The 23,197-nt window shown below is 38.4% G+C and overlaps 1 protein-coding gene across 1 annotated transcript in view; it reads left to right on the plus strand.

Annotated features, from left to right (window-relative positions):
• Positions 1-23,197, plus strand: part of LOC108887372 (teneurin-3-like) — a 270,632-nt gene that overhangs the window by 55,903 nt on the left and 191,532 nt on the right. The window contains 4 exon segments of the mRNA XM_051070563.1: positions 4,562-4,684; positions 7,401-7,521; positions 7,966-8,036; positions 10,999-11,286. Of these exon segments, the coding sequence (XP_050926520.1) occupies positions 4,582-4,684; positions 7,401-7,521; positions 7,966-8,036; positions 10,999-11,286 (583 nt within the window). The 5' untranslated portion in view covers positions 4,562-4,581.

Below are 23,197 nucleotides of genomic sequence, written 5' to 3' on the forward strand. Positions count from 1 at the left end.
TGAAATAGAAGATCAAGTCAGTCATATTCACAAACACATAGAGGCAAGTATGTTCATAATCTTAGTTCATGGACAGTTTTATGTAGCACAGGTGTAGATTTCTGTGGTTTGTATGTTGGACTTGTGGCATTGGCAAATGAACAAAATGAGTTCAGTCCCTCCACTTAGGTATGGTATTCAGCCAGAACAGCAGCTGTGCTATGAACAAAACAAACACAGAATAATAGAACCTGTGCTTTTTAGGTCCTGTTTACAAGCAAGGCCAAAGTGGAATTGTTCCAGTTTCAAATCAAGCTGTGTCTTACAAGGTCAACTGATCAACTTCGTGTGCTTCCTATTCATCTAACTGATAAGAGCAGCATTTTATTTTTTCATTCACTTTGCTTTGCTTTGTCAGAGCTTCGATAACACAAATTCCTGGCATTTTGCAATAGAAAGAAGACGTGCAATTCTCAGAGTCACAATTCAGTCAAACTAGAACACTTAAATGTCGTAATGTGGCTCAGGGAGTAGTGCAGGTGGTCCACTAACTGTAAGGAGGGTGGTTCAGTCCCCAGCACCTCCAATTTTGAAGTGTCCTTGAGCAAGATACTGAACCCCAAATCTGTGCCATCAGGCGTGAATGGGCAAATATGACGTGTAAAGTGCTTTGAGTAGTAGTTAAGACTAGAAAAGTGTTATAAACATATGTCAATTTGCCATAAACGTGTTCATGAAATTCGTGAAGGTTGGCTTTGTTTAATTGTTGTTATTGTCTTACACTTTTATTACATTGTCAAGAATACCTTGACATGGCTCTAAACTAATAATGACATATTGTGTAAAACCTTTAATCCTGTAAATAAGAGTAAATACAGAGCAAACAGCCCAAGTTGAAAGGGTCATTTGATATTCAATCCAAGGTCAGTATTTATTTGACAAGGAAGGTTTTCCACCAGTGCCCACACCCTTTCATTTAATTTAGGTATTTAAGACAGGAACCAACAGTGAGTAATTATTTATACATCAGTAAAGCACCCAAAATGTTTCTTCAAAGAACCAACATCAGAGAACTCATCTCCCCCTCTAATCTGTGAAACAGCTGCAGGAAGTGATGATTTAGCCAGTGGTGTTAGAGACTCATTAAAGGCCAGGGTTGAATTCTTTAGCACTTTTTTTTATAAAAAGATCAAACATTTTGAGAAGAAATGTATGTCATAGCATGAAAATCCCACTGGATCAAATACTGTCACTAACAACAATAACATTTATTTATAGAGCACTTTTCAAACCATGGTTTCAAAGTGCGTTAAAAGTGCTTTACAGGAAGTTAAGAGGTACAATTGAGTGTCGTCTGCATAACAGTGAAAAGAAATACCATGTCTGTGGATGACATCATCCAAGGGGAAGCATATATAATGAAAACAAAATTGGACCTACGGATTGACCCTTGAGGCACAAGTGTGAAACAAAACTCCTGCTCTGCTAGCATAGACACATTATTCAGAACAGAAATAAGACCATGTGGTAAGTGAATGATTAGGGTCACTAAGTACTCCATAACAGCTTTAGATTATACAAAATGAGATTAATTCTCCCTGCTGCAAGATTTAGTTATGTAAAAAAAGAGTAGAAGGGAATGCACAAACCAAATACTCTGGACAGTTAAGTGCATCGCAGTCCAAGCACACAAACAAACATACACACATGCATGTATGTCCAGAAGGTAGGGGATTTAAGGCTCAGGGTCTCAGATTAAGTTGATGGCTTATAAAGCTGTCTGACCACGACTAGCTTTCTTTGCTTACCCCTGTCTCTCAGCCTTGCTCAACCTCTCTTTATATCTCTTCTTGCAATGGGCTCTCTCTTCACACTTTCTCTGGGATCTTTCTTGTCTGTGGCTGGTCTCAGTGTTCAATATTGAATACAATCTATTGTCAAGAAAGTCAAAAATAATATTGCCACACATTTTGTCATACCTGTCTTTTTGAAACTGTGCCATCCACACCTCTTGTGTCATGTTCAGGTTTCTGTGTGGTCTGCCTTTTTCTCACCTCTTTCTTATCTGTCTATCCATCTCTCAAAAAAAAGCCGGACCCATTCCGAAGGCCAACATTCATGTTTTTGTATTTGAGCTGCTAACAGGTGATATGCTGCCCTTCGTACCAAGACTCATGCTAAGCTGTCACTGTAAAACTCCCCACTGACAGTAGCAGATGACTGTGTCTGTCCAGATAGGTACACATTACTTAAAGAACTGCTGACATCCTGTGGGTCCAAGTCCTCAGCTTACTGTCCCATCTCAGGATCAGTCCTACCTTACTATATGAAGAGCAGCATAAAAACCAGCAGGCATGGCATCTATCCCGACAATCAGCAATTCTGCACCAAGGCTACATTGCTGTAATCCAAAGATAACCTTTAGATTCTTCTTGTGTCCATCTCCAGTCCATATTCACATTAACATAGTTTGACATAGTGATATAGTTTCACAAACTTGACTGTATAAGTGCTTTTGCTACTAATGTCCTCTGGCCGAAAACAGCCTGAACTGACTGTATGGGTATGTGCTGTCATTCTTGACACTGTGCAGTATTTAAGTAAAAAAAGAGCTGCAAATACACTTTAATGTATTGTTTTTTAATTAACTTATAAATTGCCAAAAAGTCAGAAAATTGAAACATTCCCATCACATCACTGTTTATTTTTTGTCTGACAAAAAAAAGGATATCCACTTTATTATGATATGAAACAGAAAAAAAAAACCCTACAAATCCTTACATTTGAGATTGTGGGAACACAGGACGTTTGAGATATTTGCATTATAAATTACCTAAACAATTAATTGATTAATTGAGACTTTCATCTGTTTGCCTCTCTCCACCTGTTTTTCATCAACTTTGTATGCATTTTTATGTTCTACTATGTGTTGTATTAGACAACTAAAGGGTAGTTCACCATATCTATGGAGAGCTGTTGACTTGTGTTGGCGTAAGCAGAGAGTGATCGGGGAGCAGCGGAGAGTGAAGTGATTAGAGAATGGTTTATATGGGAAGAGGAGTATGCTGCAAATCCACCCACTCACCTGTGTTTTTGTATTGTACATGAAATGCCAGATAGCACAATTAAGTTACATGCATTTATATTATAATGTTATTATAAATCAAAACAGAACAAACCAAAAAAAAGCTTCTTAGGTGAGAAATATACAGTAATGTTGGTTTCCCTGAGGATGTAAAACCTGATTTGAGGACGACAAAGATATTGGAAACTTGTGAATAGTGATATTCTCATCTATGCATTTTAAAATTACATCTGTAAGAAAAAAGTGTTATAAAAACTAAGAATGATGATATGTGTCTCAGTCCACTGAAACTGGAAACAGTTTTTGCATATTTTATCAGGAGGAATAAAGAGCTCTGACAGGTTATTACCCCTCAAGCTTGGTCACATATTTTACAGAACTGTGAGATGCCAGTATCATTTCAACCCTGTTGTATAAATCTACCAATCTGTACATCACACTGTAACACTTTTACTCATCAGAATTGTGCAGACAGCATCACTTGCTCTCCTGTTTTCCTTTACTCAAAGAAAGTATGAATGACTGCAACACTTTCCAGGATATGAGCACAGCTTATGCAGGTTGACTCTTTTCCACGGTTTTGGAGGTCAGTTTTAGACAGTAAAATATCTCCTGAGGCGAATGACAGTAGCAACCTGACAGCTTGAGGACAGGTTCATATGAGGGATAAAACAGGCTACCATCAAGCGTAACAGTGCGATGACAGTGCGAATGTTCATCTACATTCAGAATAATGCCATTACTTGATACATGGAGGGCACTTAGCAGTGTGGCAGCGTGCTTTGATGAACAGAAGCATATGTCAGAGCAGCAATGCATACAGGTACATGTGGTTTATACTAAAGGACATGAGGGTATCTTTTTAACCTTCATGCTAATGAAAATCTCTGAGGTGGGTTCACTGTTCAGTGGATGTGGAAACTACATTAAATGTTTGAATGAACAATCAATTTACAGGAGAAGCATTAATGAACCAAATGAAGAGCATACAACACAATATGAATGTCTCACCATTAATTAAATGAACCTACAAATCAATATTTCTTTCTAGCCTAATATAAACTTGCCTCTACTTCTTTGTCCCTCTTTGTGTGAACCTTTTTATGAACACACTGGATGTGTGTGGCTCACAGACTGTGGCTCTTTGGTGTTCTTGTTAACCAATGGGAGTGAACACAACAACTGAGCGTGATGCTGCTCATCAGAGTTTTAGTGCAATCACACACAAATTCACACAGTAACACACTGTAGATGGTGATGGTCAGCACAGGATATAATGTACATACATATGTATACATTGTTGTAATTGTTAACATACATTTGATGTTTTAAAATTTAAGTCATTGTAGGATGAAATCTTGTTATTACATACTCACTCTGACTTAGTCACTAACTACCCCTTTTTTTGTCTACACTCTGACTCTTCCTCTCTGACTTCATCCTTTATCTCTCCCTGTCTTTCTGTCTGTCTGTGCATCTGTCTTTCTGTCTATGCAGCTGTACAGCAGCATGCCTGTATGTTTGCCTCCAGCACAAGCAGAGGCATCATGGAAGTGAAAGAGCGACGTCCATATTGCTCGCTCACCAAGGGCCGCAAGGACAAGGAGGGACCATATACTGGTGAGATATTTCAGATAGCTCATCATTCATTTATTTTGCTCACTTATTTGTATTTTTAGTGAAGATAATTATTTATTTATTTATTTATTTATCTATTAGTGTTGCTTTTGTACTGTAATTGAACACCCTTTGACCAGCCCCACACCCTTTTTCTTTCATCCTGACTATTGAGACACCGTGCTCAGGCAGTACATTCATCAGGCTGCCACCACCACACACTTAACCTCCACTGCATGTGCAAAAGGGCAGGCACTGCTCAGTGCTCACACAGCGACAACATCATAATGGATAACACCCTGAATCTCAGCCTGAGGAAGCCGTGGCCACAAATACAATGCATTCAGAAAGTATTCAGACCCCTTTTACTTTCCTGACATTTTATTATGTCGCACCTTTACGCTAAAATAAATAAATAAACATTTCCCTCATCAGTCTATACTCAATACCCCATAATCACAAAGTGAAAGCAGAATTTTTAAAAATTTCTTTGCAAATTTATTAAAAAGGAAAAACTGAAATATCATATACCAGGTTCTTCCCATTTCTGTTCATCATCTTAGAGACGTTTCTCCACTTTGATTGGAGTCAGCCAGTGGTAAATTTAATTGACACTGGACATGATTTGGAAAGACTCAAATCTGTGTATATAAGGTCTCACAGCTGTTAATGATATCAGAGCAAAAACCACACCATGGGGAAGAAGGAACCGCTTGCAGAGCTCAGAGACAGGATTGTGTGAAGGCACAGATCTGGAGTAGGCTACAAAAAGAAGAAGAACTTTGAAACAAACTTTTCCTAGGGCTGGTCGCCCAGACAAACTGAGCAATGAGGGGAGGAGGGCCTTGCTAACAGAGGTTACCAAGAACCTGATGGTCACTCTAGCTGAGCAGAAATCCCATGTGGAGATGGGAGAAACTCTCAGAAGTTATATTGCTAGTAGTGCTTCCCACAAGGCAGTAGTTGATATGCATTGTGTAGTACATGAGAGCGGTCCTGGGTGAATTTTCTAGCTGGCCTGAGGCTGTACTTAGTCCATCTGCTGAGAAATCAGTCCTCCATAGAGCAACCTACAACTTTTGAACATATCCCCAAGAGCCACAGAATATTGGCTTGCAGGGCTTCACTGCACTTTGGACAGCAGGATAGTAAGAATCATTCTGCAGCCATTCAAACTGCCCCCTCAACAAGAAAATCATGCACTTGCTCTCACAGAAACTTGTTATTTGTGTTAGGTGTGAATAATGACCGGAACTGTATTGATATCTGATGTTCACACAACTGGAACAAAAACAACATGAACATTTTCCAAATAAATGTGTGGTTCCTCCTGATCATTGATCAGTGCTTTCTTGTCAGATATTTGGATGATGTGCTTATGAAAGACACTGGCCACACAGCTTTTGATTTATAGACCAAGCAGAGACACATACCTGCAAGGCTCCACATCTGGAGGTGATCAGTGTTTACAGCCTTCCCGGCACTGAATGAGAGAGTTACAGAGAGATGATTCTCTTTAAAGACCCCTTTAAGATGGAACTTTAGGCCAAAGTCATTGAACTATTTGGGCATGTTGTTCTTTTAAAGTTGGAATGACATCCTGGAAGCAAAGGAAAAGCACAGCTAACCTGGAAACTGATCGTCGTCTGCTATTTTCAAGGATGTTCAAGCACCTTACATGTGTCTCACACAAGATGAAAAGCTCAGATCAGGTCAGCTGATCTGATGGGACAGTGAAAGGAGTGGGTGCTGTGGTCGAAACACCTTTTCTATATTATAAATAACTTGGCATGATTTGTAATACTGTAGGCAAAAGAACTCTAGAAACAGGAATGGTAGCAGCAGAGTAACATTGTTCAATTTTATTCATAAAATTAAAAAACATATTACGTGTGTAGAATCTGAATCAGGCAATGAATCATGAAAACATTCTGTGCAGCTTTCTTTATTTCATCTGCATAAGCCAACTGGCTCTTTCCTGTCTTCCTCTTGTCTTATTTCCCATTACAAGTTCATCTTAGCTCATACAGAAAAAATATACAGTTACAGTCCAGATAGTCACGATTTATCATTAGTAGTCCCATAATGTCATTCTGGTTGTGCAAAGGGTGTCAGCCTGACTCCTCAGTTTAGGCTATGATTTCACTCAGGATATTTACTGTTGTTTTTATCCCTCCCTCACATGTGGTCTGTTCTTGCAGTAATAATCAGTCACATTCTGTGACACCCTGATGCTCCATATATCTAAGTGTTGGAGAAGCAGTGGCAACAGGCACCATGTGTTTTTTTCCTCTCTTACTGTTAAATGTTTGTACACATTTGAGAGTTGATTTGCTGTGCATCATGAGCAGTGGCAGTCTCAAATATGATGCCAGAGGGAATGACAATGTCCCGTTCTGTGAATACAATTCCTCCATCTTTGTTTCGCTGAAGCTAAGACATGAGTGTGGGAAGTGAGAAGCACCCTATTTAGTCTGGACCATTATGTCTGTTAAGGGAACAAATGATAATGGCAACCTGTCCAATCAATATGACTCCCAGCAGAGTCCACTGGCACTGTTTCCACGACCTTCTTATATGTATTCACCTTATAGGGTAGGAAACAAAATGTGAATGTGTTTTGATTTTGTGTGTGTGTGTGTGTGTGTGTGTGTGTGTGTCTGTCTGTCTCTGTCTGTGTGTCTGTGTCTGTTATCTGCTCATGTACGTCTATCTCCAGGATCATCAGGGGACAGTGAAGACTGTGCTATTGGCTCTCAGGGACTCCGGGTCCCCACTCAGAAGTCCTACTCCTCCAGTGAAACACTCAAGGCCTTTGACCAGCACCAAGACCAGACCAGGTTAGAACTGGGATTGCACACGTTATACGTGATGTTCCATTTTATTTGACACATTGCATAATATTAGACTTATGTCATAGATTTGTAGAACACCAAAACATGTCTTCAGATGTCATTATTTTGAATAAACACACACAAAAATTACTAAAACACATTTCCACAAATGTGATGCAGCAGGTTTTGATACAGTCATATCTGCTGATAATCTCAGAAAAGAACCAGTAGCTACAGTTTTTGATCTCTTAGAAGGATTGAGATTGATTGTTGAATCAATATAGTTTGAACTTAGTCATACTTTAAACGATTTAGCCATCGTAGGTCTGCCTTATTCTCAGTGGCATGATCATCAATTTTACTAAAGCAACTAGTGATTTTTCGGTAAAAAAATCAGCGGCTATCTTTTATTATAGTAATGTGACGACTTTTGTCCTCGGTTGTTGACAGGTTACTGTACGGGACGACCAAGGGACACAAGGACATGGTTCGCCGTGAACAGGATGACTATAACAGACAAGGTGAGAGTGATAGGCAGTTTTGGTATTCTGTTATTTGGTGCTTGGGCATGTGTTTGTTTACGGCTTTCATGTGGATAAAACATTAATAATCCAAAATGAGATGGGGGAGCAGAAGGCAATGTTATAGGTATGTTAAATATAAAGGATGTCTGATGAAGGCTAGAATGAACTATTGAAAGTGACACATATAAGTCTTGTGACAGAAACAGAGAGGAGGGTAAAAATAGCACATTAAAAGAAAAAAATGCTTAAGCACAGATTGCATCCATTGTTCTCCAGCTCCAATTAACACAGCGTCAATATTTGAGAAATGAAAAAAATCATAATTACTCAATCATCTTATCACCTTCGTTTTCACTGCTGGCCTAATTGGAGCTAATTTAAAATTAATATAACTTTTAATTGAACAGCAGTATTTGTTATCTCTTGTTGTGCCATTAATTAGAGAAAGCTTTTATAATTTCCCTTTTCATTTGCTGATTAAAAATGAAGAGGCACATACTGAGATTTTACAGATAATTTGTTTGTCTTCTTTTCATTTATATTTTAAAGGATTATCAGACATGTTATTTGAACCTGATTTTAGCCCATTTCCAATTGATGTGAAATAGTTACTCCTGATGAAATATTAAATTTAATGAAAAAAGTATTCTGAATATGTAATCCACTCATGAAATACTTTGCTCAGTTTGCATGCTTTCATATATTACAGACAAATGGAAATAAAGAAACAGAAGCCCTTTTAAACACTCATTAAGTTTTTGTGGGTACAAAGAAAACAAAAACCACGTTAGATGCATGCAATCACTAAAAGGCCTACAGCTCTGCATCTATAGAGTATCCCTAATTTTATTGGAAGTATACAGTATTGTATGATACTAACAGGTAACAAGTCAATTACTGACATTTTTCTGGCAGATGTATTTCATTAATCAATCTAAACTTTTAATTTTATTTGTATAGCACCTTTCATACAGGTTAGTACAGTTCACAGTGCTTCACAAATTGATAAGATGATAATAAGACAGAACAGGTTTAGATTAAAAAGACAAACCCAATAAAAACGCTGGTATTATAATAACTGGAAAAAATAGCTGGATAAAAACAAATGGTTAAGATATTTATTTATTAAACAAATTAGTAGACAAAAGGGCAGAAACAACATTTAATAATAATAAATATCCAATAAAATAGAATAAAATGTACAGCATATTATAAAGTAAGTAAAAAACATTTAGGTTTAAAGATTTCAACACTTCCAGTTTCTCTCAGAACAGCTCCAGTGGCTCAGAGCATAAACGCTAAAGGCTACCTCACCCCAGGTTTTAGTTCTAGACTTTGGAACAGGCTGGGGCCAGAGGACCTAAGGGGCCGTACTGGTTCATACGCTGTCAGCGTGTCAGACAAATACACTGGTGCAAGACAATAAAGCTCTTTGAAAAGAAGCAAAATAATCTTAAAATCAATATGGAAACTGACCGTTTACACCAGTGTAAGGACTTGGTGGGTGGTGTGATGTGCTCTCTTTTTCTGGTTCTGGTCAGCACTCAGCCCTGGACCTCATTTTGATTATATTTGCTCATTTAAATCTGTTTTCTCTTTTCAATTCATGTTTTGCATTTGCAGTATTAATTTTTATTTATTTAGAATCATCGCAGCATTATTACACTTAATTACACCTCATTCCCCTGTGTCTCAATATGGTAAACACTGTCATTAACAATAAACTGGAGTCAAAAAAAAATATTTTACTGGACAAAATATGAATGTAAAAACTGCTGTGTTGTTCCATGTTTTTTTGGCTCAGTTTTTTGTTTTGTTTTGTTTTTGTAAAACATAAATTAGTAAAACAAATAACCAGTGTGGTATTAATTCATTCTATATATATATATAACATTTTCCTTTCTGAAAGCCGAATCACTCGTTTACTCATGCTTTTTTGTCTATTCTTTGTCTATTCATTTTGATCTGAACAAATGGTATAGATGGTATAGTAGAATCTATGCACATTTTGTACAAATGATAAAATTTATATTAAAGATCCTGGTTTAGTTGCACCAGGTTGCTCTCATTTTATGTCTGAACAGTCTCCAGGCTTAAAGCTCTTGTAATCTGTCTCTTCTCCTGTAACGATTAAGTGGGATTTAAGGGATCTAGTCAATAAGTATTCACCTTCTCTGTCTACTTTGCACTCTGGGTTTCTACTTCGATTTGGCTTCTATTTAGCAACGAAATAATGTTTTTTAGGTTTTTAAGTCAGCCTCTCCGTATGGGTTGCGGCTGCTGTCAGTATGTGTTTTCCTGTTCTGACTGGGTAACCTTCTCTGTTGGATATGCACACACTCTGTAATGCAAGACCAGCTGTGTCTGCGATGGTAAGGCCTTCATATGGGATCAGTAATGTATGACACATGTAGTCACTTAATTCATAATTAATAATTTATCAAGTAAAAATGCCAAATATTCTTCCAGCCTCACAAATGTGAGGGTTTCCACATCTGTGTCTCTTTTACAAGACTGTAAATTGAATGTCTTTGGCTTACAGATTTTTGTTGTCACAGACAACAAGTTGAAGATTTCACTTCTGGAAACTGTGATGGACATTTTTCAGCTCGAACGTCACCATTTCTTCCAAAGCTTTACTATATGAACACTCTTAAAAAAAAACAAAAAAGGAGTTTTCACTTGTGTTCCTATTCACCAGTGAAAAATAGTCACAGGCCTGATTTTGTCTATAATGTATAATATATTGAAGGTATATATTTATAACATGCCTAATTTCTATCTCATGCAGTTGGTGTAAAACATGAATTTAACATAAAACATGAATATGTTATTCTTAATATCTATAGTAACTAACATTAATTTGAAGTGAAACAGGTGCTTGTACAGTCATTAGTATGTGTAATAACATATTCAAATTTTAGAAGAATTCCAGGCTCTCCATCTGCGTCTGTTTTAGGTCAGCATTTCAGTCTGCGACAGCTGGGGATTTGCGAGCCACCGTCACGTCGTGGCCTGGCGTTCTGTTCCGAGATGGGCCTGCCACACCGTGGTTTCTCAGTTGGCACAACCCAGGACCTGGATACTGACAGTCAGGCTGTGATGTCACCGGAGCGCGCCATGCGGCTGTGGGGCCGTGGCGGTCTGGGCAAATCATCAGGGAGGAGTTCCTGCCTGTCCAGCCGGTCCAACTCAGTGCTGACTCTTACTGACACCGAACATGAGAACAAGTCAGACAGCGACAATGGTAGGACATCATCTTAACTTCCTCTCTTTTTTTGGTTTTCTTTCCCTCGCTATGCTCAAAACTTTACTTCATAAAGGTTATTTTAAATTTTTTGTATTTCTTCAATTTAGAGGAGTGCATCATGATGAAAACTTTAGTCCATTTTTTTTAACTAGAATTACTCTTTCTTTCTTTGTCTTTTTCTACTTGATTCAGTCTTGATTTTAGAAGTACACATATAGGATCATGTATTATGCTCAGATGCCTCAGACAATCCCACACCCTTTCTTTATGTTGATAAGATACAGCAAGTTCTAACAAAATGAACAATAATAATAATAATAATATGAATAAGTCTGGAATCTGTTTTTAATACCAAGATTCAATTCTCCAGCAAATTTACTAAGACAATGACATCATAAAATTAAAATTGCAGGTTTTGACCGTTTTTACTTTTTAAGGAGTTTGTTGTTTCACATTCTCAGCAAAGACATGAACCTTTGCTTTATTTAATCAGATTATTTTTTTCTTTGTCTATGGTTGAATAAAATAAATCATTATCTCCGTTCTTTCCTAAACAAAAAGAAAATCAGCCATGTGATTTGATTTCCACGTCCTGCTGTGACTGCTGGTTGTTGTATGTGTGTGAGATTTAAAGAGAATAAGATGTGCTCAGTTGTTTTGTTCCACCCTTTCTGAATTTTCTCATCCCATCGCTGTCTAAAGACATTAACTACTGTAAAGGTGGTAAATATCAGTGTATATTAATGAGGGAACATTTGAACAATCATACACGTCCTTTCTTGTGGTGGGAATTGGGATTGGTACAGTAGATGGGGGCAGAGGGACAACAAAACACAAAAAGATAATGAATTTAATTAATGATTATAATTTAGCCAAGCATTGTTTTTTTGTTTGCTTTGTTTTCTGTTGTTTATTGTCCTTTGGGTGTGCATGTGTATGTTTCAGGGTCAGTGTACAATTTTATTTTTATATAGTATATAGTGGGTTTTTTCGTGAATGTGCAGTTGTGTGTGTGTGTGTGTGTGTGTGTGTGTGTGTGTGAAGCTAGCTTATTTGTTATCCACAAGTCAGTTTTCTCTAACAGGTGTAAATTTGATTCTTAATAAAGGACTTGTTTATTACACACACACAAAAAAAAAAAAAAAAAAAATTTTCAGTAAGCTAGACAAACACACACACACAGTGGATTTTCATTAGGAGATGTGATGCTGTAATTAACAGTGAGATAAAGTGCTGAGTCACTGTTTTTCCTATATTAAGTTTGATAATGTTTTTATTAAATGGCATCATGCTGTGGACGTTAGTGCTCTGGAGGATACACTTCCCATCTCTAAAAGTGAGTAGTCGTCAAGTTTTCAAAGGCTAATTGACTCTTTAAAATGCAGCTGTGTGTGTGTGTGTTTGGAGGGGGAAGGGGGCTCATTTTGAAAAGTCTTGCAAGAACTCAGCATCCATGCTCGCTCCCATTTGTTAATCTGTGTGTAAGTGTGGAGATCAAGTGGTTCAAACGCTAACACATGGCTGCGTGTGAGTTTAGAACACTTTTATCACTAGAAATGTTGACTCCTATGATAGTGGTGGCTAGGTCATTGTTGTGGTGATGATGAACCCCATGCACCCTGATGAGGGCTAGACAGATGAAAGCATTGGCTTTTGTGTTTTGTGGAGGCCACTGTGTAGATCTTGTACCTGTCACATTTACACTCACACAATCAGGCATTAACAAAGTTGTAACAGAGTTGGGTTGGTTTCTGGTATTTTTGGTCTGGGCTGGTAAACAGCTTTGATTTCATGTGAACCGGCTGAACCAACATTTGTCATTTTGACAGGTTCTGGCAAGTAGCCTACATCAGCAATATATATGCAATATAACAATGTGTTTAACATGATATTATAATAAAGGAGCCACTAGTGTCTGATGAGCCGTGAAGAATTTACTGCCGACCCACAGCAGCATGAAAGAGATCAAATTTCATTTGAGGGATTTCATTTGAGTTTCATTTGTTTTTTGGAGGTGACGATGAGAGGAGACATGGCAAACTTAGTCTGCACCAATATGGCCACATTTCCGATTTGAAGCTGGCGAGAAGAGGTGAGCCAAATAACGAAGATGTGGCGATGTGTAAACACTGCAGGAAAAAAAAGTCATGGCAAAATGTGGTAATACATCTAATTTGCATGCCCATCTGCGAAAATACTGTGCCTCCATTCCAGCACAGATGAGCCCCACAGTGAAAGAGGGACTGTCGTCTGAGCCTTCTACTTCAACACAACTATCGGTAGAAGGGACATTTACTAAGGATACAAAGTATAAACGAGACAGCACTAGATGGGAGGAGTGCACTGCCACTTCACTCTACGCTTCTTCCTCTTATTTAGTGTTTATTTGCGGTTGACAAACCAGCATAGAGGTGCTTTACCACCACCAAGTGGACTGGATGTGCCACACTCGCATTGACTCTCAGTCTCATTATGTTCTTCTCGGGAGCATCTGCTGAGTCAAGTGCAACACCTAGTGGTAAATTTCAGCACACTGGTCCAGTCCAGTGTTTGGCTTAATATCAAACCAGTTTGAACAGTGGCCCAACCCAGTAACAAAGTTGAAACCTAGTCCTTTTCCACTGTGAAAACTTGTCCAGGAAAACTTTGATTGCAAGAATTTGGTTCCAGCTTTGGTTTCTGGGATGTCAAACATTTCCTGTTCTTAAGTTGGTGTTCTTTGATTTGTATCAAACCAGACCAGGATCTGTCCTAACCAGAGCTGTAAGAGTCTAAAGAGAACCAGAAAAAAAGATCAGATATTTTGGTGGAAAATAATGTTGTTTGTGAACATTTTACTGATTTGCTCAGTATCAACATATTTGCATTTTTTTTTTTCCTTCAAAATGTATTAGCTCCCGGAGTTTAGTTGTGTAGAACTGTAATTTCTAGGAGACAGGGTCGTGAACAGAGGAGACAGACCTGCTGTAAACAGCAGACGATACATTGCTTCTTCTCTGTGACACCTATTGTTGCTCTGTCTCTTGAGACTTGACCCTGGTTCACAGTACACACAGTGAGTGTGCATGGGGTCGTGCATGTGTTTATGTGTCCACAGTAACAGCAAGATTTCTGTGAACAGATAACAGGGAGGGACAGTAAAATGGAGAGGAGAAGAAAAGATCGGCGAGGAGGAGAGGAAAGCACAAACCAATTCAGTGGAGATTTGGTAAATCTAAAGAGAAGCAGGGAAAGTGGAGAATAAAGGCAGAACAGGGGAAAGGGAAGAAAGGCTTTCTGCATTGTTTGTTCTCCTGAGATGAAATATTAGACCAGAGACGTCTGGCTGGCTCCCCAGTGGACACACTCGCAAACATGCGTACGCACACACACTGGAAAACATAAACTCTTTTGTGGCGTCTGGACTCATGGGTCCCCAGCTGCTGCTTGCCTGGTTACTTGATATTGGTGATCTCAACTACGGGGACAGAAATAGGAAGATACATTTACATTCTATGTTATCAACACACTGATGCAGGTGTGTGTTTCCTTGAAAAAGTAAGGAAAGATCAGGAAGAAAGCTAAAGCAAAGATGTGCTACACAGATTATATTTGGGAGACAAAATGTCCAGCATGCGTGAATTAAACAAGTTTTGTTTTTTTTTTGTTTTTTTTAAAAGACGATATATATATGATTAATGTGTACATGAAAGGAACAACAGGCAGATGTCCAGAGCTTAAGAAATATTAGCTGACCTCCCCTGTCTAATCTCTTTAAATCTAAAAGTTTTGTCTGTGTTTGTGTTTTTATGACGTCTGAAGAGAGCGAGGTAGAACAAATAAACTGGGAAAGTGAGAAAGACATGCTGTAATGGAAATGGAAAAAAGACCAAAAAAGCAGAGGATGAATCGCAGGGATGGAAGCAGACAGGCAGAGAGAGAGGAAGAGGTGTGTATGTTGTCTTTGCTAACCAGATTACTTTACTATGTGTCAACAAAACACTTAATCCATTTGGCATCACTAAGCCGCTTAACACTATAACCTTAGCTGTTATATAGACACACACACACTACAACCCATTATACTCAAAGAGGCTCGTACTTGGTGGTATGACTTTATATATGAAATGAACACATGCATCCAGGGAACCAATAGTACAATAACTTATGTAAATATCGAGAAATAGTCCCTGATGTATATAATCCATCACTTCAGACTACCTTCATTTTTTTTCTCAATTCTTGAAGAAAGTAGGGAGAAAGCTTCGAAGAGCAGAGTATGTTTCTGCGTTTACTTGAAATCTGACACAAAAGCTCTGAAAGCTGAATTGGGACCCCGGAACAGAGCAGGGATTAGGTATTTAATTTATCAGGGCCTAGAGACTTTCTTTTGGTGGCTTCAGCACGAAAGCACCATAATGTACACGTACCATGTCCTTGAACACAGAATACTACAGCACCCACAAGCCTGTGTGTCTGTTGCTGTGGAAGAGAAGAAAACCAGAACCACAAAAAGAGATCTCAACCTCAACATAACCTTAAACTTGGGATTGGAATTTTTAAATCATTGATTAATATGAAGGTTTCTTCTTTCCAAATCTTGTTATACACAGTCATGCACCTGCAATGTTTTTGTTACTTGGGTTATTTATTTATCACACATTGCAAACCCTGCTTACTTAGCTACTTTTTTGTGCTACTTTGAAAACATGCACCATAGTTAAAAAAGTTAGAGGCCACATTTAAGATGGGACTCCTGTCTTGCAACCCTCAGATAGTTTTGAGGATTTAACTGACTGACCCTGTCCTTATATTCCCTCCATGTGTTTGACTTCTCTAATGTTTTTGTGACTGGTGGGAGCAAATCCCTGCAGCCAGTCCCCCAAACTGTGAGACGTCTTACCAGAGGAGTGGAGGCTGGTATAACTGCATATAAAAGTACATTTGGGATGTTTAACAATCACACATAGTTGTAATGTTCAGGTGCCCACATACGCATGGACATGTAGTGTAGTACAAGCAGTTGTGATGCACATGCAGGATGATAAGATTTGAGATAAGTTGATAACATGGTGAATTGTAATTTATAAATGGCATCCTGTGCCACCTGTCAGCTGCAGACCTTCCAGTATAGCTGCCAGAGGGTGGCATGTGTCAACTCTGTCTCTATTGACAGAGCCACAAACAGGAAGGCAGACAGATGGAGACAGACAGGGACATAAAACAGACAGTGATGGATGGATCTGTTCATACCCTGATTGCTCTCACTCTTTCAATGAAATTCAGTTTGGTTCAATTCAGTTCAGTGGCTGCTTTATTTGAAAAGTGCAGGGATGGGATCCATTGCCAAAGCAGAAGGTGACAAAATGTATTCCATTCATACAGAACAATATCAAACTAGAACTGATTATCTAGGCTGTAATTATCTTGCATTCAGTAGTGTTGTCAGTTTTTTTCCGAAAAGGGCAGCACTCACATTTTACTGCTGAATTACATCACACACCTACACTGAAACAACATAAATTAAAAGCTTTGGGAAAGCTCTAGAGATTACATGTTGAATTATTTTTGGAGAAAAACAAGTCAGTCATAACATTTCTCACTGCATGTGACTAGTGGTGTCCACTCTGTTTTATGAACATCATCTTTTCCCTCTCTTGGTCTTTGTCTCACTTCTTTTGATTTCACTACTTTCCTTTTATAATTTCTAAGTGGGGAATGGTGGCCTCTGGACAGTAAGGGACAGAATATTACAGTAATTCTGTCTTTAGTGCTGCTATTATTAAGTCATCATTGGACACAAGTTGGCAGGATCTTTAGAAATTATCACAGCTCTTTAAAGGGATGAACAATGGCCGCAGCTGATGTGCTCTGTGAGGTCTTATAAGTAGCACCAGCTTGAAGTGAAAAGCCTGGGTTGATACTTCACTGTTATTGTGAAGAAGTTACAGGAAGTGCAATGTTCTTATCACCAAGTTAGCAGAACTTCATTAGCGGTTCAGCTAAACAACTTTACCTTGCTGTGTGGTGCCGTCAGAGTGACTACAACCGCCATAATGAAAAACCCCTAAAGGGTAATGTGTAACTGTTCAGCAAAAGAGGACATGATTGTATGTGTATTTTATGTATAATTACAATGTAGGAGAGTCTGTGTAAACTTAGATATGTGCCTAAAAAACAAAGTGAAGACATTTTGTTTTGTTTTTTGCTCTGTTGCTCAGCCTTTATGCTAATTATTCCACAGATTACCATTTTATCACTGGTCAGTTTCTGACTCATTGCTTGCACAGTTTGAAGTGTGAATGGATCTAATTAAGAACGAATGGATCTAATTAAAAAACAGATAAATATCTGCTCAACAGCAGTAGCAAGAACTAGCGTTTGTTTAATAAAAAGTTTATTTTTATGTTTGTAGCATCATTACATACAGTGTACAGTACATACTGTATGTACACTGAAGCTGGAATTCAAAATCCAAAATAGCTTAACCACTCAACTATAGACACATGAGGTGGATATGATGCATTTTTATTGAGTAATTGACATAAGAGACAAATTAAGAGACAAAATGGTGAAAGATGTTGATTGTAACATTTACTATTATGACTGCTTTCTCTTAATTGTTGCCTATGTGTATTATTATTATTTTATTATTATTATTATTATTATTGCTGTTGTTGTTGTTGTCATCTTTAATCAAACAAATACCAGGATTGATATCAGAGACTGTGAGTGAATAGGGATAATCTACCAACAGTACTGGTGCTATACCAAAAGGGAAAAAACATAACTATAACAAACATACTTAATAAATGCAATAGTGAATGTGTATGTATGTGTGTGTGTGTGTGTGTGTGTGTGTGTGTGTGTGTGGTATATGGTAGTCCTTAAAATATTTATATTGTAGACTTATTAAACTATACATCAGGTAGCCCTAACACAGTGTTCATGTGCTTAGGACTTATTTACTCATGCTTTTGCAAAAGAACTTCATATATTAGATATATATTACATATTTTATCTAGTACTGCTCGCACAAATGCAAATACAGGTTCAAGTACACGTGCGCACATCATGGTAGAGGAAGAAAACAGATGTGACTGCTCAAGAAGACAGATCACAGCAATAACCAAGGTGCATATGTAAGTATAGAGAGATTATATATTCACATTCACCAAGATGCATTTGAGGACATTTTTCTGTCATCCACACTGCAGCATTGATACATAGATATTACTGCTGGTTATGTTTTTGCTCGGCTGGTGCTATATGTTTAATACAAAACAGCATTCAGGAATAAATAATGTATCATCTCTCTTCTTCTCTCACAGCAAGAAGGCGTGGAGAGTAGCACTGAGTATGTTTGTTACACAAAGAGTGCAGTTACTAACTGCAGATGTATTTCAGGCTCATCTTTCACACTCTTCCAAGAACTAGTTGATATTGTGTGTGCATGTGAGTGTGCATATGTGCGTGTGTGTGTGTGCAAGTGTATGTGTGTGCATATGTGTGTGTAGATACAAATTCTCTCTTGTGCCAGTAGAGAGGTCACGTGTATACAGAAAAAATAAGTTTTCCACCAGCAACTGAAATGTACTTGAGTTCACAGGATGCACACCCCTCACATACACACACATACACACACACACACACACACTCACACAAAGCCCTGGTGCCAGTCATATTCAATAGCAATCTAGTGCTGACCAGAGAAATCAATGAATAACAGACTAACTGACTAGAGGGTTTAACTTTGGCGCCACTAATGAAGACACTTCATTCCATCAAGTGGCTAACATTAAATCATTAACCATACAGCATCGCTCTCTCTCCCTCCTCCCTTCATTTTCTCTCTTTTCGTCCTCGCTTCTTTTCTTCTCTCCTCTACTTTTTATCCTTTTTTTTCATCTTCGTAGCTTGCTGGTAAAATACAGTTAACATACAGTGACTGATACAGTTCCATTCTCAGAATAAAAGGTCTACTATGTCATCACTTCAGACAACTGTGATAATAGCATTGTCACAGTTAATACTGTATGAATTTGTTCAATGTAATAAAGTAGTAATAGGCAGACTGATGTACTCTATATTGTAATGATTTAACTGTTGTATACCCCTGGAAATCTACTGTTACTGCCAATTATGCAGTGTTTCAATGAAAAATGCAAAGAATCAATGAATTGATTAATTGATTCAAACTAATCTTGAGAGTTTTCTAAATTGTAAAAGTTATGACAATGCCAATAGTAATTAATCTATCAGATGAATCTGTATCAGGGACACAAGCAACAAGTCTTCCATTCTCCTTCCCTTACCTCGCCTCCTCTCCTCTTCCTCTCTTCACTTGTGTTTCTCAGAACCCATTTAGGCAGAATCCATTACCAGAAGTGCAGAGGGAGAGGGAACAAGTGAGGCAGAGATAGACAGAGAGGAATGAAGAGAGGGAGATAGAGGGAGTGTTCAGCCTAATAAATTCTACAACAATGTTTCTCGGTTTCACTGAGTCTTGGGACCTGATAGATGATGGCCTTTTTACTTGTGGTGACAGACAAAGCTTTCACTGCAGCTCTGTGGAAACCTCATACAGTAACTCAGTTTAACTGTTTTTCTTTGCATTTTGACCAAACTACTGTACTTTATCTTTTATATGCAGAGTACATGGTGTGCCCCAAATATTTGGAATTTTAATGCTGTCTGGCTTATCAGCAACTGTTGAACATGCCAAGATTTTTATTAAAAATCCTAAGAAGGCAATCCATCCCCATAGGGAGACTCTCACGTTAAAATACAGAGTTGATATGGACACTGGAGGGACACACTAGAAATGAAAGATTGAAACTCATGAGTGAAATCCAAAATTGTCCCCAAACTGATCGAGTGCCCTGCTTCTGAAACTGATTTCCACAGATTTCCACACAGCAGTCACTAGATCAGAATGAAGCCAGAGACAGAAAACACCCAGCGAGCAGCAGTTCTATGGAGGGAAACACCTTGTTGATGAAAGAGGTTAGAGAATGATCAGACTGGCTGAAGCTAACAGGCTACAGTGACTTAGATAACCACTCTGGAACACTGGTTCCATAATCACAATAGTGAGTGGCCTTCAGTGCCTCCCTAGTCACCAGATCTGAATCCAGAAGAACACCTTTGTTATGCAGTAGAACAGAAGATTCGCAGTGTGAATGTGTAGCTGACAAATCTGCAGAAATTATGTGATGCAGTCATGTCAACATGGTGCAGAATCTCAAATGAATGTTTCCAACACCTGGAGGAATCAAGAGCAAAGGGAGGAACTACCCAATCACCCAGAGACATTTACAGACCAAACAACTAATGGATGAATTGGGGGAAAAAAGATTAATTGATGATGGAAAAAGTACAAATTATTAAAACAATAGCATCTTGTGGCCATTCAAGATAATTAGCCAGACCGTTTCTACCATAAAAATATGCTCAGCATAGCTATCAGTATTTTATTCACACAATTTATACTTTGTAGAAAACAATTCAACATAACTAAAAATATGACTAATACTGGGTGATTCCTCACTGCAAACTGTCTTAAAAGACCACCCCCCCTCCCCCCCGATCTTATGTTCAAAGGCACAAGGTATTTTAAGTTGGGCGAAAGGGAAAGGGTGTGATGTTTTCTTTGTGTGAATATCCATTAAAGCTTGGCAGTTTCTGAAAGTGAAAAGATATTCTGTGCCGGATGTTTGCACATGTATGCGTATGGGTGTGCATGTGAGTGTGTGTGGGCTGGGGGTATTGAAAGTATTCAAGGTGAGAACTGAGATCAGTTATCAAGCAGATCAGGTTCAGATTGGGTTTCATATCCGTCACACTGTAATGGGAGAATTGATGAAGTGTCATGTCAGAATTGCACACACACACACACTTACAGTCATAAACCTGCACACCTGTATACACATTTGTGTTTTTCAACCTTTCTTCCCTCTTTCTCCCTTTTTTGGTGGACAACACAGTAAACTATCTGTTTCTGTTCTACATTGTTCTTCCATTTCTCTCTCTGTCTCACACACACAATCATTAGTATGTTGAGCTGTGTAATAGATGGATCAATAGCTGTGCTGGTCTTACAGGATCATTTGCCCTCTGAAACAAATGCTCTGACAGCCACTACATCATTAGGACATTACCACTCGCCTGCTCTTTCTTACTTTTCTGTCCCTCTCTCTCAGTCTGACACTGTCCTCCTGTAAAATAAATAAGCCCAGGGGTCATCTGTCTAAGCAACTTATTATGACCCTAGTTACATTTTACTGTTAGGTGACCTCTAGTGACTGCAGTGATTATGATGAGAGAAGAAGGAATTAAGATATATAAGGCAGCAACATCCACATTAGGAGGAGGGTTGTGGTGGAGGAATGGGTAGACACACAGGACCTTGATACAGGAGACTGCTGTTTGTTTCCTGTGTGGCATTATAATATTGCTCATTTTGTTCACGATTGTTCCTCAACCTAGGAGTTTGGCAGAACTAGCAGACATTATCCATCAACAAAGTAGTTTGCTACCAATTTGTCCACATTAGCTGGCAAGCTAACATTAAAAAAGCATTAGCCAGCTACAACCACAATATGACAATAAATTTCACAGGCTTTGCAGTGAGAGCCAGCTCAGGTCGGTTTTGATCACCAAAGCCGAACGAAGGTCCCGCCATGAATCCAATGCCCGGCTGATTGTTGACCCTAGTTTTCCCCTGACAACGGTCCAATTCACTTTTGGGCAAACAGGCTTCATGGGATAAAGGTATCTGTTTTTTGTTCTTGCATGGAGTTTGTGTTGGAGTATTTCTTGTGCCGGGGGCCGGTCTTTTTGTTACAGTGATGGACTCCATTCTGAAGCTAACGACAGTATACTCCTGGTGCTGTAGCAACGCAGAAGAGAGACTTTTATTGTGGCAGGGCACTCGGGAGTGAGTATCTTGAAAACTCGACTGGAGTTCTTTACGCTGAAATCAGTCTACAGCATGTTATGGGCAATGGAGAAAGTCAGGGAATGGCTCATTTTTTATGTCACATTAGAATATTTTCACACATTAGCAATAAAAAAGCAGTTATTCCAAGTAAATTGCTTCAACTTCTTTCATACAGTACCTTTAAAAAAATTTTTTTTTTGCCCAACCCATACCAGAACATGACCATTCCACAGCTTTAACTGTGTTTATTATTGTTACCTTGATGATGGAGGTTAGGTTCTCCTGTCACTGCTACTCTCCTGTATGTTGTATTACTGTTACCATGATGATGGAGGTCACGTATGCCTGCTGCCAGCCCCTGTAGGACATAGCTAAAGGTTATGTGGACGTTCAAGTTTATGGATTGCTCATTCTTCCCCTCTCTGTGTCAGTCCATCTAATCCTTCCCTCTCTCTGTTTCTACTCTTAACTCTTCACTTATTATAATAAGTGTATTTTTTTGTATTTAATGTGTACATCATATTTACATATTACCCATATTTTTTGTGCTGATATGGCCTTATAGTAAGCACATTCCTAGTGTCTCCTAAGATTTAATCCCTCATCATCACCATGAAGGATCTCGTCATTTGGAGCGGTGTGATTCGTCAGCAATTTCAGTACCATGGTGGTCCATCAATTGTGCCTTTGCTAACAGAGATAATTAAATACCCTGCAGAGGGAATTGGAAAGTAAATTGTTTATTGTATAGGAAGGACAGGTGTGCATGTTTATTAGTGGCCTTTTTCCTCCAGTGTGATTGATTTAGAGATTAACCTTTTACTGGCCTGAAACTACAGTGCAGAACATTATCAGTTAACATTATTGTCTTATATTGACATTGAACTGATCCCTGTAACACTCAGTGGGAAAGCAAGGTTGAATTGGAGCTAACACAACAGATTTTTTTGAATTAGAAAAAGGGTGACTTAAATTCAATGCATTTAC

The sequence above is a fragment of the Lates calcarifer genome, linkage group LG5, assembly GCF_001640805.2.
Source record: "Lates calcarifer isolate ASB-BC8 linkage group LG5, TLL_Latcal_v3, whole genome shotgun sequence".
In the NCBI taxonomy this organism is placed as follows: Eukaryota; Metazoa; Chordata; class Actinopteri; family Centropomidae; genus Lates; species Lates calcarifer.